We start from the raw sequence: 12,819 nt of genomic DNA on the forward strand, positions 1-12,819 counted from the left end.
GGAGTCATGAGATGCTTCATTTTCCCCACTTGTACAAATGTGGTAAGCAAGCAGAAGGGAAGAGCTTTCCTCTCTCAATGGCTGGGAGTTCATTTCTGATGGTGGGGTAAGCAAAGTTCCCTAGGACTTCTATGAAGAGGGTGAGAAGACTGCAGAGCTCTGACTGTTGGCATTTTAGAAGCATTGAACTATCTAGGCTGCATGTGAAAAATGTCATTGCCTACTGAGCAGTTAATGTGCCCATCAGTTATGGCACAAACTGTTCTGTCTTTTGGCAGCCAGAGGAAACAGAGCTCAGTATCATTCAGGTGGCCTGTAATTGCTTTGTTTTGCGCAACACTGCATGAAGTGACTGAGTCCCAAACTTGAAAGCATTGCAATAAAGAGCTTAAATGGGTTTGCATGTGGAGCAAAGAATGCTAAGTGCCTGAAATTTGGTTGTGAAAGATTCTTAAGCACATTCCAATTTACTCAGAAAGACTTTTCCCCAGTAGTTAGTATGCTGCTTCCTAAGTAGAAAAAGACATGAAAAAAAAATGTGAGTGTATACTGTATACCAAATGTGCACACACACAATTAGTCTGCGGTGCAGTTTGCAGCACGGTCATGTGTCAGTATGTTTTGGCATGAATAACTATACCAGAAACAGAAATGATAGTTGCTCAAATGATGGGCTTCAGATTTTAGCAAAGAGCCCTGCATAATTTCAGGGTTTTGTTAGTTTTCTTGTCACCCCTGAAACTCAGTAGCAGTGAGCTGGAAAATGACAGATACCACTAGAAGGAGGGTTAATTTAGCCACATTACAGGCCTTCGCTGAGGACTTGCTATACTAGCATCTTCTGGTCATGCTGGTTATGGTTCAGATGTGCTGGCCATGCAAAGAAGTGTATCTTAAGCTATCGGTAGGCATACTGCCAAGCAGGTCCCAAGCACTCACTTGGATGGCTGGCATTTAACAGGCCTAATGTCCACGGTGCTGGCTTAAGGGCTCTGTGACCCCTCTCGAGTGAAAGATGCTCTGATACAGCTTTATGGGGCAAAAGATCATGATTGCTGTTCCAGATGTCCTCCTGTTTAACATACCAGAACATTAAACTGCTCCATAAATTCACTTTGTCAGTGGAGGAACAGTAGGTTGCTTCACTTGGCTTCCGTAAATTGACCTTCAGAAAAATCTGTCTGTCCATTGGTTATACGTGATGTGACGGTGCCCAGCTGACTTGTTCTGCTAGGCTGGACTGCTGCTCACCTGCTCATGCTAGGCAAGCTCAGTCCTGTCGGTGTTTTACCTGAAGACAAAAGGCTTAGTTAGATTTTTGCTGGAGTTGCACTATTCACCAGCAAGCTGAAGCAGGACTACAGAAAGGTGAGTTAGTCTGGTTTTGTGCTTCTAATACTGCCTAAAAAAATTCAACAATGCTATGGTGGAGTAACTGAAAGGAGGGCTTGCTTAGAGGCACTGTCCCTTTTGAAGTTGCCCGATGTTGCTGGAGCAGAGCTGCTGAATCCAGAAGCAGCTCTTTGCAGGTGAGTTTGTGTGCCTCATGCTGCTGTTGTATCCACTGACAAACCTGCCTTGAAAGAGCTGCTTGGAGATACCAAGCATGTTTTTCACTGAGAGCAAACAGCCACATTCCAATGGGGTTCTACTGGACCAGGCTCTGCCTTCAATTACCAGCAAGCAACTCCACGGGTCATCTTCAAGCAACTACATCTATGTCCACCTCAGCCCTGTTACGCTTTTGATTTAGAATAGGGTTTTTTTGTGAAAACACTGGTCATTTTTAGCTTTCACTTACAGTTGCGTATTTATAGCATCAGCTTTGCTGAGTGGCTCCCCTTGACTGCTGGACTTTTCTCTGTAAATATTAATGAAGTATTCACTCTTGCAGCATACCTACACAACCTGCTGGTATCAAAAAATATCAGTAGAAGTGTCACAAAATCTTAGACTTTTTAAAAGCTCAGTTTCAGCAATTTTCCCATTCACGTATCGTGTTCTTTTAAATAGTTTTTCTTTTATTAAAAAAAAAAAATCAGCATGAGAGTAATGCAAGATAATGTGAGTAAAGATGCCAAGTTACCCTAAGATTTCTAAACAGCAACAAACTGTTCAACAAACACTTTAATGCAAGAAATTTCCAAGTGGAAATAATGACCAGCTGTAATAAAAGACACTTCATTCCAGATAGCCCATTGGCTTGAAGAGGACTAAAATGCAAATAAGAGCATGGCTTGACTCATTATATTGATTAATGTATGGTGTTTTTCTGTTTGTTTGGTGTTTTTTTATTTTTATTTTGTGTGTGTGTATATAATCACAGTAGTTGCATAGAATCGCATACAAGTATAAATTTCATAGTAAAGATGTCTTTATTCCAAAATAATAATGTGTTAGCCAGACAGCTACAAAACATCTACACAAGACTTTGGTAAGAAATATTCATGGTAGCTTTTTCATAATTCCACAGCAAACAAAAACCATGAAGGAAATCTAAAAATGCAATCAAAAAAAAAATGTTTTAAATTGTATGCTGCACACACAGAGGCCTACTGTACATTTGTTAAGCTCCTAACTTTTTTATTATGTGTAAAGCTTCTACAGTTTGTATGTTAGAAAAAAATAACATACACACAATGCTAAAATCTGATAGTTGAGGTCTACAAAACGGGAGTGATACCTGTGCTTTCAGTTCAGCAGTATTATTCATGAGTGAAGAGAGAGAACAGTTCTCATTTTTATTGACTGATAATCAGTGGCTATTACACTACTAGAAAGTTTACAGTAACAATGCAATAATTCTACATATTGTATACCAGAGCTTTTTTTTCTCAATAGAAAATCAACCTCTTTTTTTGTTTGTTTGTTCTTTTTCTTAAAAAAATGTAATAAGCTTAAATATTTTTTGTATCAAGTTAGAATAACGACAAGTGACTTGTAAAACATTTCAACAGAAAAACAGTGTGAAAAGCTGAACCTAAGTAGGAATGATCACATATTTCTGACCAAATGCAATCTACATTGTCATTGTATGTATTAACAAGGTGGGAAGAATCCAACATTCATAACTCTAATGAGCCTAAGAGAAATGACTGGAAATCACACTGAATAGCTTCCTCACTAAGAGCAAAAGCACATGGAGAATCAAATTGGTAAGAACCACAGTGAAAGGAAAGCCAGATTTTTTTTTTTTAGTGGATATTTTTGTGGGCATGTTCAGAAAAATGTTACGTATTTCCTACATGCCTACAGGTATATTTGGACTATTCAGCCTTTGGCAAAGGGAGTCATTAAAAGACAAAACAGCTTGATGAACTGGAACAAACATGAAAATGAAGATAACGTTATTTTTAACTGATTATTTGCAATAGCTAGCATGATTCTGCAGGAGTAGCATGAACAAGTGTTAAGGGTTGATTAGATAACATATAGTCTGTAAACTCACAGCATTTTTTTCCATGCAAGAGCCACTTTCTTCTTCAACTCCCCCCACCCCAAGCTCTCACTAAGCCAAGCATACAAAAAGCACTGTCACAGATTTCATAGCCAATGATTATTTTTATTAATGATCAGCCTCAGCTGGCCCAGTCTCTGTCAGACTCAGCAGGCGCAGCTCACAAAGGTAGGTGAAGTATGGATTTAGGCTGCGTGTGCAGCCCTGCCCTGGCTGGGCACCTAGCACTAATGGCTGTAGCTCTTTGCAACTACCTGTGTCTTCACCTGAAATATGTTCAGCTGGTTGCTCCTCCTGTATCTATATCATTCCACTGAATTTCATTTTGTTCAAATTTTTTGGTCATTAAAAGGGTAATGTGCAAGGTAAGATCATAAATACATTATTTCGGGGTGATCTTGTTGCTACACTGTAATGGCAGTGCTGTAGGGACAAAAAAAACTGTAAAATTTTTCAGTAGGCACAAGGAGGCAAACTACCTTTACGTTACTATTATTAAATGTGCCAAGCTGTGCAAAATGTAAAGTGTTTGGTTTTAGCATGAAACTGTTTTTTTTTGTTGTTGTTTTTCTCCTAGTTTGGTTCACTATGAGCTTGCACCCATTTCATTTAGCAGCAGCATGAGAGGATAAACACTGCAGTGGTTCCATTATTTCCCTATCTCTACCTTCATTCCAGGCCTAAAAAAAAGCAGAAAAATACCTTGAGGGGGTGGGATGTGACAGCTGTGGAAGTCCTGAGCAGCCCTTGTAGTGTCCAGTGGAGAAATGATGATGATCTGAAGCCCTACAGTGTAATGCAACCAGCCCATCTAGATACAGGGAGGTAATGAGAAGGTTCCCAGAGTAGCGGTGATGAAGTTGAACAGCCTCAGTGCGTTGTGTTTCACATCAAATGTGGACGCTTAAAACCTGGGCATTGGGTTCTCAGAATTGTGACCAAGTGTTAAAAAAAGTGAGTAAATTATTTAAGGCTGGTATAAAGAGACTGAAATATAGATTTTTCTCCATTCATTTCTCTCAAGCTTGTTGTAAGTGTTAGCATCAACAGTCTATATTCAGTGCATTGTTATTATTTCTGTAGAGACATAGGTGTATGCTGCCTTTCCTGGACAAAAAGATAACCTGTCACCTTCATCTCTTATCATTAATGTTAAATTGTTAAACATACAGGAGAGTATTATATTCCAATACCAAGGAAAGCTCAAGATCTCACTGGTCTACATGTAGGGATAAGAGCTGAACTCTTCAGGAGATGGTGTAAAATAGCAAAAGCAATTACAGTGGTGAGGAGCTCTATTTTCTAATCTCAGGCAGTTTGTTCATCGCTTACGTGGCCAAGGAAGACATTTATCCTGGCTGGTACAAACACAAATGCGTAATTCTCACAAATTTACTAATTTTTAGATCCTCCTAAACTCTGAGTAAAAAACACAAAAAACATAAATGACACTGCTGTAAATATATTATTGCATTGATTTTTCATTTTGTTTCTAAGAGTGTGATTGTTTCATTCCAGAGGTTCCCTTGCATTTGTTTGCTATAAGGGATGCAAGAGAACCTGTCTCACTTTTTCTCTACTGTTTTTATTATATCGAAATCCTCTTTCTCTCTTCATTTGTGACTAACATTATCATGAAACTGAATCTAGTTTTTTAGCGTCTTTCACGTGGAAACCTTTCCATGATACAGCTATTGTGACTCTCTGTGTTTGGACCAATTTCTATTAGTTCTGTAAGCATTTTGAGCAAGAGTGGGTCGACCAAATACAGGAATATGGCATCTAAATATATTATGATAGTCACGTGTTTTCTTTGTGTGCTGTGACTATGTAGTGGGCAGATGTCACTATTGAGCTGCACAGATTATTTAAGTTTTAAAGAAACAAAGACTGCTTTGCATGGAACACAACATCCATGTGAACGAAAGTATATAGGATAATTATTATAACTGTTAGCTTAACCCAATAGTGTAAAAAGATAAACATGCACCTTTAATATTATTGAACCAGCATTACTGAAATTATTCCTTGGCATAGTTGTGTAATCACATAGGCACTGCTTTGGATTTTCAAAATCAGATCAAGAGAGAAATCCTCCCACATATGAAACATGTTACTTTAACTTAGTTATGTTAATATGCATGCATCCCATGTCTTTACAAGTAGTATTTCTATATGGCTATTCCATGTCCACAGATATGTCTGTATTTCAGTTAAATGACTCACAATGACTTACGATTTTTATGCATTAAGGGCTAGCTGGAGTATCAAAGATTTACTCTCAGCATTAATCTGTGAGGAAATATTTATAAAATATATTTCTTGCACCAGCAAGACTAAAAAGCAAACCACACTGCAAAAATGAAAACTAATATACACTTTGTATATATTTTTTTTGTTTTAAAAACCAAACCAAGGTTGACTTTCCATTTAGCTCAGAGTGCATCACTTGGAAGCCTTGTTTTGCTAACAAGGATGAACATTACATGCTCTTAGCTCCTTTTTGTCCTTGCAGCTAGTAAACTGAGTACTTTTGGATCTCTTCTTTACCATCATGTAGCGTTCCTGAATTCCACCTCCACAGAGCGTAGAACATTCTGTCCAAGCAGTCCATGGTTTCAGCCTACAAACTGGGAGGAGAAAAAAATCATTTGATTGTGTACCACTATGCATGTCTGCTTACTTACATCTTTGGAATTTAAGATAGCATATTGCCTAGCTTATTACAGCAGGCAATTAAGGAACCCAGTTAAATATATTCAAGATATATTTGAAAAACATTGAAAATTGTATTAAAAAAGATATGTACTGTCTACATTATAAAACAAATAAAATTAAGAAACTGTTAAATGTCAGACAAGCATGAACCATAAATTAGCAGTGACTCATATCCTGATAATGTAAACTAAATAAGATACTACGTTTTACTGATTAGAGGCCTCAGTGCTTGAATACTGTCCCTTACTAAAGAAAGAGCACATCTCCCTGAGCAGTCTCAGTCTGAATCAAGTTACCAAGGTAGAAGGCTAATCAATTTTGGAATTTAGCATTGAATCCAGGAACAAATACTTCCAAAGTTTGAAGGTAACTGGATACAAAGGTTATTCTTAAGTCCCATAGACATTACAATCAATCCTTTGCCAGATCTCAATTCTACATTCTTCAGATTCTACCCTTTGTAGGGAAGGAGCTAAAATATTCTCTGTGATGATGTGCAAATATGTGAACCTTTCTCTGTTGTGCCCCAAACTCATGTTGCACTTTTTTTAATGACAGCCAAACACTGAAACAGATGTACTTTATTTTGTTACTAAAAATTTACCTGGACTGCAATAGTGAAAAAAATTATCACAGCATGAAGAGGAGCTGCTCACAAACTCTTTCCTTTTACACACAAAAGTCAGACATGAGCCTACTGAATAATGGTTTCACACTCACCTGGATATTGCTCGCTATCAATATTTTTTTTTGCTTGTTCACTTCTTCTTTTTTCCCGAGCTTCTTTCCAGCGCCTTTTTTCCATACCTGGGCCTCTCAGGCATTTCCTTACTCGACATTTTGTACGTTGGACAGTTTCTGGGCAAGCTGTTCCTCCAAACTGTGGTTCGATTTTAATCATTCTTGTCCTGATCATGTGGCCCTTTCCACATGAGGTATTGCATTCGGACCACTGGGACCACTCTGTTAGCTCACAGTCGATGGCTGCAAAGAATGAGAAGTATTACACGAAATCTGTGTTAGCTGGCAACCTAAACGTAAGGTCAAGAAGAAACATACAAATGTGCCCAATGAGCATTTGCATCCTAAATACCTGAATGCAACTTAAACCTCCAGTCTTTTCAGCAAATTTTGTGAGGGTACACATCAAAATGTTCTGAGGCCATTTCTAGCAGAAATATTATTTGATGCTTTCCCCAATTTCTTTTTCCAGAGTGGCGCTGGCAGATCACTAACCTTACAACAAACATGTAAATAATTCTCTTGTGCTGCCTTCAATTTTCCAGTCTGTATATCCGTATGTCTGTTTTATAATGAAAAGGTGCTAAAAATCAAGTTATATTTTCAAACTGTTACCTGAAATACAAGCCTTGCTTTACTGATAGATGGAGAGCTTTAAACTGATCTACTTTGAGGCCCTGAGTAAAACAGAAGAGGAAACAAAACAAACAAACAAAACCCCAAACATAAAGGAGCTTTTTAAAGCAAAACAGAAGGAAAAGAACTTGTATCATATTTTTATCAGTGTTGTGCAGTAAGCAAACGTCAGTAATACTGCTGTCTTAAAAGTTTTCATCCTTTTAGTGCTGCTTATTCACAGGCCCTGTGAATAGTAATCAAAATGATATTTCACATTATTTAAGAAAAGCTGAATTAGCAAATTGCAGTAGAAAAGCCTTTTCTATCCAATACTTTCTATGATAAATAATGTAATCAGATATCATGCTTCATAAACCTGCTGGCAACAGTGCAGTAATCATATCTTATTCATTCAGCAATGCCTTAGGCTATCACTCCTCACCAAGACTGCAAAACTAGAAATCACCACCACCCAAGAAGGGGGTGATGGTAGTGGAATAAGGTATAAAATCAATGCAGCTGCCTCCACTGCATCCACTGGCCCATGTGATATTCAAGGTTGCAAAGAGATGTAGATCAGTAAAGAGGCTAAAATACAGTTCAGAGATGTATCTAAGATGGAGCTTCCTTTGTGTTCACTCTTTGAGCTGCAAGAATTACACAAGTGATGCTAATGTCCTCCCTCCTTCCTTGGGCACATTCTGCATAAGGTGAATAAGGTGAGATGAAAACATGGTCATATTCCATCTCTCAGTAGACAAAAGTGTGCAATAAAAACAAAAAATCCACAGAAGAGAACACTTCCATGTTACTGTTGCCCCTGTGGGCTGACTTAGGAGTAATACACATAGAGAGCAAGAATCAACGCAAGACTGTATCAGATCACTTGTTTACAGAGTTTAAAGAGACAAGGAGTGCTCTAATCGTGCCCCCCTCAAAAACAAACAAACAAAAAACACACAGAATTAGTCTATATAGCATTCTGGGTTTCAGAGACCACATGTCTAAAACTTTCAAATTATGTTTTATAGCCAAAGTCAATCAGCAAAAAATTGTCCATACAGTAACTATATTTAAAAATAATTTAAAAAAACACTATACTAACAAATGATAGTTTTGACCCATAGACTAACACGTATAAAGAGGCCTTCTCTTTCCCAGGTTTCCCACACTTACGGCATTCAGGCAGCATGCATTTTTCTGCTTGCTCCAGTTCCTCATTGCAGTCCCCAAGCTCAGCTGCAGATTTCAGCATTCTTTGCCGGGTGCGCATTCCCTTCCCGCATGTTACGCTACAGTCGCTCCATTCAGACCATGGGGAGAGTAGGCAGGGAATAGTATCTAATATGAAAATAAAAAGGTAATGAATGTTTGCTAAACACAGTCTACAAAGGTATACATTTTGAAAATAAAACAGATGAAAAATATACTTCTATCTTTCATCTGCCTGCAACCAATCATACGTTGCTGTCACTTTGGACAAAATGAATCACAAGCTGAATGATGTTTCTGCAGAAGCTCAGAAAAATAAAAATTAAAACCAAGCAAGCCTTTTAACACTTTTTCTATGCTATGTTTTTCTCAATGAACATAAACATGAATAAGGTTTTTCTCCACCTTATTCATCTCTGTAAAGTCCCAGTGCTTGCAGGGAATAAATAGTTTAAGAAGTACGTTTTGATAATAATTTCTGTAAAAAGCCTATATTCTTCCTATGCCCAGAAATGGAAATCAAACTGATGTAGTCTAAGATGGGATATTTATCTTCCATGTTTTAGCTACCAGAAATCGTGTATAACTTAATTTATTTTTGTCTTTGATGAAAATCTTAACATCTCTTAAAAAATGTAACACAATATTATTAGACAGGGTAAGGGGGAGGATGGCTGGTTGCACAAAATGTGCACCTCAATTTCTGAACTGCTCACAGGCTAAAATGAGGGGACATGGTTTTATTCTAGGCATAAATAGACCTCACAGCCCATAAAATTAGCGTTGCTTATGCATGGCTTGTGAGTATACACATCACTGTATGGGTAATACAGTAACAGCATACCACTGAATATGTTTCACTGATAATCTCTCTTGATGAAAGCAGCATATAGTGCATGTTCCCTAAGGGATCTAATTTGAAGGAGAACGGGAAAAAGTGATGCTGCGTCTAGTTTAGCTATGTTCTGTGGCGTGATGGAGGAATGTGTCAGAAACAGTCTTTGCAGCAGAGGAGATGAATTCACGGTCACTTACGGCATTCAGGCATCATGCATTTCTCTGCCTCTGTAGTTTCTGCCTTGCACATAGATCCATCAGCAGGAGTCATCTTGATCATTCTGTGTCGTCTTTTCATTCCTGTGCCACAGCTAGCGCTGCATTCATCCCACTCTCCCCATTCAGTGACAAGGCAGCTGCTAGGGGCTATTCAAAATGGACAGAGAAAATCCTTCACTAGTAGAGCTCATATTAAAAAAAAAAAAAAGTTTCAGGCAGTGATCCTGCTATTGGCTGGATTTTACAAAGCTAAATGAAATACTTACAACATTCCTCATTTACAACACATTTCTCAGTCTCTTCAGTAGGCACTTTGCACATAGAGCCATCTTCAGGGAATTGTTTTACATATCTCTCTCTAGATCGCGTTCCCATTCCACAGGAAACACTACAGGGGGACCATGTAATCCAGTCAGACATCATGCAAGTGGAACCATCTAAAATACAGAGGACCATTTCAATTGCTAATATTAACGTGTTTGCTGCCCACTCCCCTGATAAATCTGTAGCTGCCCGTTAATGTACAGTGTTGCTTTTATGCTGCTTCACACATTCTGTCTTCTCTATTGCTTACTTTACTCCTTTCCTTTTATAATTCTGTGTACTTCATGCACCCACTCAGCTAAACTGCAGAGCTGACCACAGACCTCTTCAATTTGCATTCTTCTGCAATTATTCTTATTTTTGACATAACCCAAATCTTATGGCAACCAACAGCTTTAAGAACTTTGAAGGAAAAGTAAGAGTGGTCCCTATTCCACAAAATGTTTTCCATCCTTTCCTCTTGATTACCTTCATCACTGCAGCCTGGACCCATGCACGGCTGAAAATCTTGGGTATCTGGACATGGCACGCTGAGGTCCAGTTGAGCTTTAAGCATTCTCTGCCTCATCCTCTTGCCCTTTTCACAGGTAGAAGAGCTGCAGGCTGACCACGGGGACCAGTTTGAATATATGCAGGTCTCAGGGGTGTCATCTAAAAATAAGAAAAGGCAGTAAACATTAAAGCAGATTATTTTCCATTTGATTCTCTTTACTTGGCTAGTGATTACTTTAGATGCTAATATATTATTTCCTTCTGTATTTTAAACTGCTCCATTTTAACCCAAAAGAAAAAAAGAAAGTCAAATTTGATTTTAAAATTATCATTTTATTTGTTGAACCCCAAAAGGGTTATCTTTTATTACTTTTACTGTTAATGTTATCTGCCAGGTATACATTTGATGCCTTTTCTGTAAGAGGAAAGGCTAATAGCATATACCAGAAAAGATGGCAAACTAAATCACTTTTTGACACTGAGAGGGTCTTCTGCTTCTGTCAGATTTTTACTTTATCTAGAAATAATAGTGGAGAATGGAACAATATATAAATTACTACAACACAAACTAATTTGAAAAGTACCTTCTTCTTTTTCTTCTGGTGCTAGATCTGCGACGATATCATCTATGTTATCAGGTACAATATTGCATTGCTCCCCCTGCAAAGAAGTGATTGTGGAGATTAGATACAGCAAACTCATATGTGTGTGCAGACAGAGGGGCTAAGACAGTACTCTGTGAGGCACTACTGGATCAGCAGTAACAACAGGATACACTGAATAACTCCTTACATAATGCTTTTTTTCTCTTCTAATTCTTGTGTATTAAAAACAAACAACAAAAACCTGTAACTAAGCAGATGCACTAATTACCACAAATAGGATAAACAGCATATTTAGACAGTTTTAAATTTAGGAAAGTTTTAGGTATTTTCTGCCACTATCTTTGTTGAAGGTAGGCTAGGGAGCGTAGATTTGGTGAGAAGAGGAAGAATAAATTTTTGTCTGAGAGAGTGTGGTTTTGTTTCCTTGAGGATTTTATATGTCTATGTATATACAATATCTTTAAATATATTTTATATAAATATATAAATATATAATATATATAAAAATATAATATATACATAAATATATATATATATACACCTTATATATATAAATATACATGTATGTTATACCTTGCGTGCAATTCTCTCAATGACAACTCTGGCTACCAGCTTAATAGAGCCTCCTTCTGGATCATAAAAAGGACTTTGAGGGTGATCTAAGCTTGTAAGTGGTCTGATCTTCTCTTGAGGAACTGTAGGTTTGTTAGGTGACTGCAATCAAAAAGAAAAAAAAGCAACACGTAAATATGATTTAAAAAGAAACTAGTAGAGTAGCATAAAGGCAAATATGGCATTACCTTTGATTAAATAGCTTTCATTCTTCACTGCTTTAAGGTAAACTTATGTAAATAAGCTTAGGTAAAATACATTACAAATAGTTCATATACCTCATAGGTAACTCCACTGTCTGTGCCAGCATCCCAGGGTATTAAATCCTGAACAACTTTCTGAACCCAGCCACAGTCCTTGGTACAGAGGTCTTCGGCCGACAGGCCCACGTTCCAGTCCGGGCTGGGCCCAAGCATGGTGAGGAAGGACATCAGGTGCCGGTGGCGATCAACAGAAAACTCAGCAGAGGGAGCAGCTCTCCTGCAAATTGGACGTGTGAAGGCTATTATCAATTGAATTCAAGTTAGCGGTTAGAGGGCAATGAAACCAGTGCTTCAAACTGAGCTAGTGAACACTGGCATGACACTGTGTGTCTGGTATGCGGAGATGGAGAAGCAGGCAAGGGAGAGGACAAATACAGCGCTCTGTATTTTCGGTCTCCATGTGCCATCTGAGAAACAGCCTTGGCATTATTTAGGGAGGTGTACAGCTTAGTGGGTGAGACAGATCTAACAGCAAAGACCTGCAGCAGCGTGCTTATGCCTCAAGTAGAGAATAATAATAATAATAAAACCTCTTAGGACACAAAAATTTGAAGGGAAAAAAAAAAAAAAAAAGCAGGAGTCATGCTGAGGTTCTGGTCGCTGGGATGCTTTTGGAACAGCCCCCCTCCCCCCCCGAAGTGCAAATAGATAATACAAATCCCAGTGCCCAAAGATCTTGGAAGTGTGCGTCTGTGAAAAAAAGCACTCATTAGCAGAGTTT

At 38.1% G+C, this 12,819-nt stretch overlaps 1 protein-coding gene and 1 long non-coding RNA gene across 7 annotated transcripts in view; one reads left to right on the forward strand and one right to left on the reverse strand.

The window, feature by feature from the left end:
- LOC106033922 (uncharacterized) overlaps positions 1-12,819 on the forward strand; it is a 291,778-nt gene that overhangs the window by 242,775 nt on the left and 36,184 nt on the right. The gene's annotated exons all lie outside the window — the stretch shown is intronic.
- SPON1 (spondin 1) overlaps positions 2,115-12,819 on the reverse strand; it is a 230,062-nt gene continuing 219,357 nt past the window's right edge. For all 3 annotated transcript variants that reach the window (XM_048070058.2, XM_013177720.3, XM_013177714.3), the window contains 9 exons: positions 12,114-12,315; positions 11,797-11,937; positions 11,203-11,278; positions 10,595-10,777; positions 10,069-10,239; positions 9,782-9,949; positions 8,711-8,875; positions 6,896-7,159; positions 2,115-6,087 (listed from right to left, as the gene is read on the reverse strand). In XM_048070058.2, the coding sequence (XP_047926015.1) occupies positions 5,924-6,087; positions 6,896-7,159; positions 8,711-8,875; positions 9,782-9,949; positions 10,069-10,239; positions 10,595-10,777; positions 11,203-11,278; positions 11,797-11,937; positions 12,114-12,315 (1,534 nt within the window). In that variant the 3' untranslated portion in view covers positions 2,115-5,923. The remainder of the gene's footprint in view (positions 6,088-6,895; positions 7,160-8,710; positions 8,876-9,781; positions 9,950-10,068; positions 10,240-10,594; positions 10,778-11,202; positions 11,279-11,796; positions 11,938-12,113; positions 12,316-12,819) is intronic.

This window comes from Anser cygnoides, chromosome 5 (assembly GCF_040182565.1).
Source record: "Anser cygnoides isolate HZ-2024a breed goose chromosome 5, Taihu_goose_T2T_genome, whole genome shotgun sequence".
Lineage (NCBI taxonomy): Eukaryota > Metazoa > Chordata > Aves > Anseriformes > Anatidae > Anser > Anser cygnoides.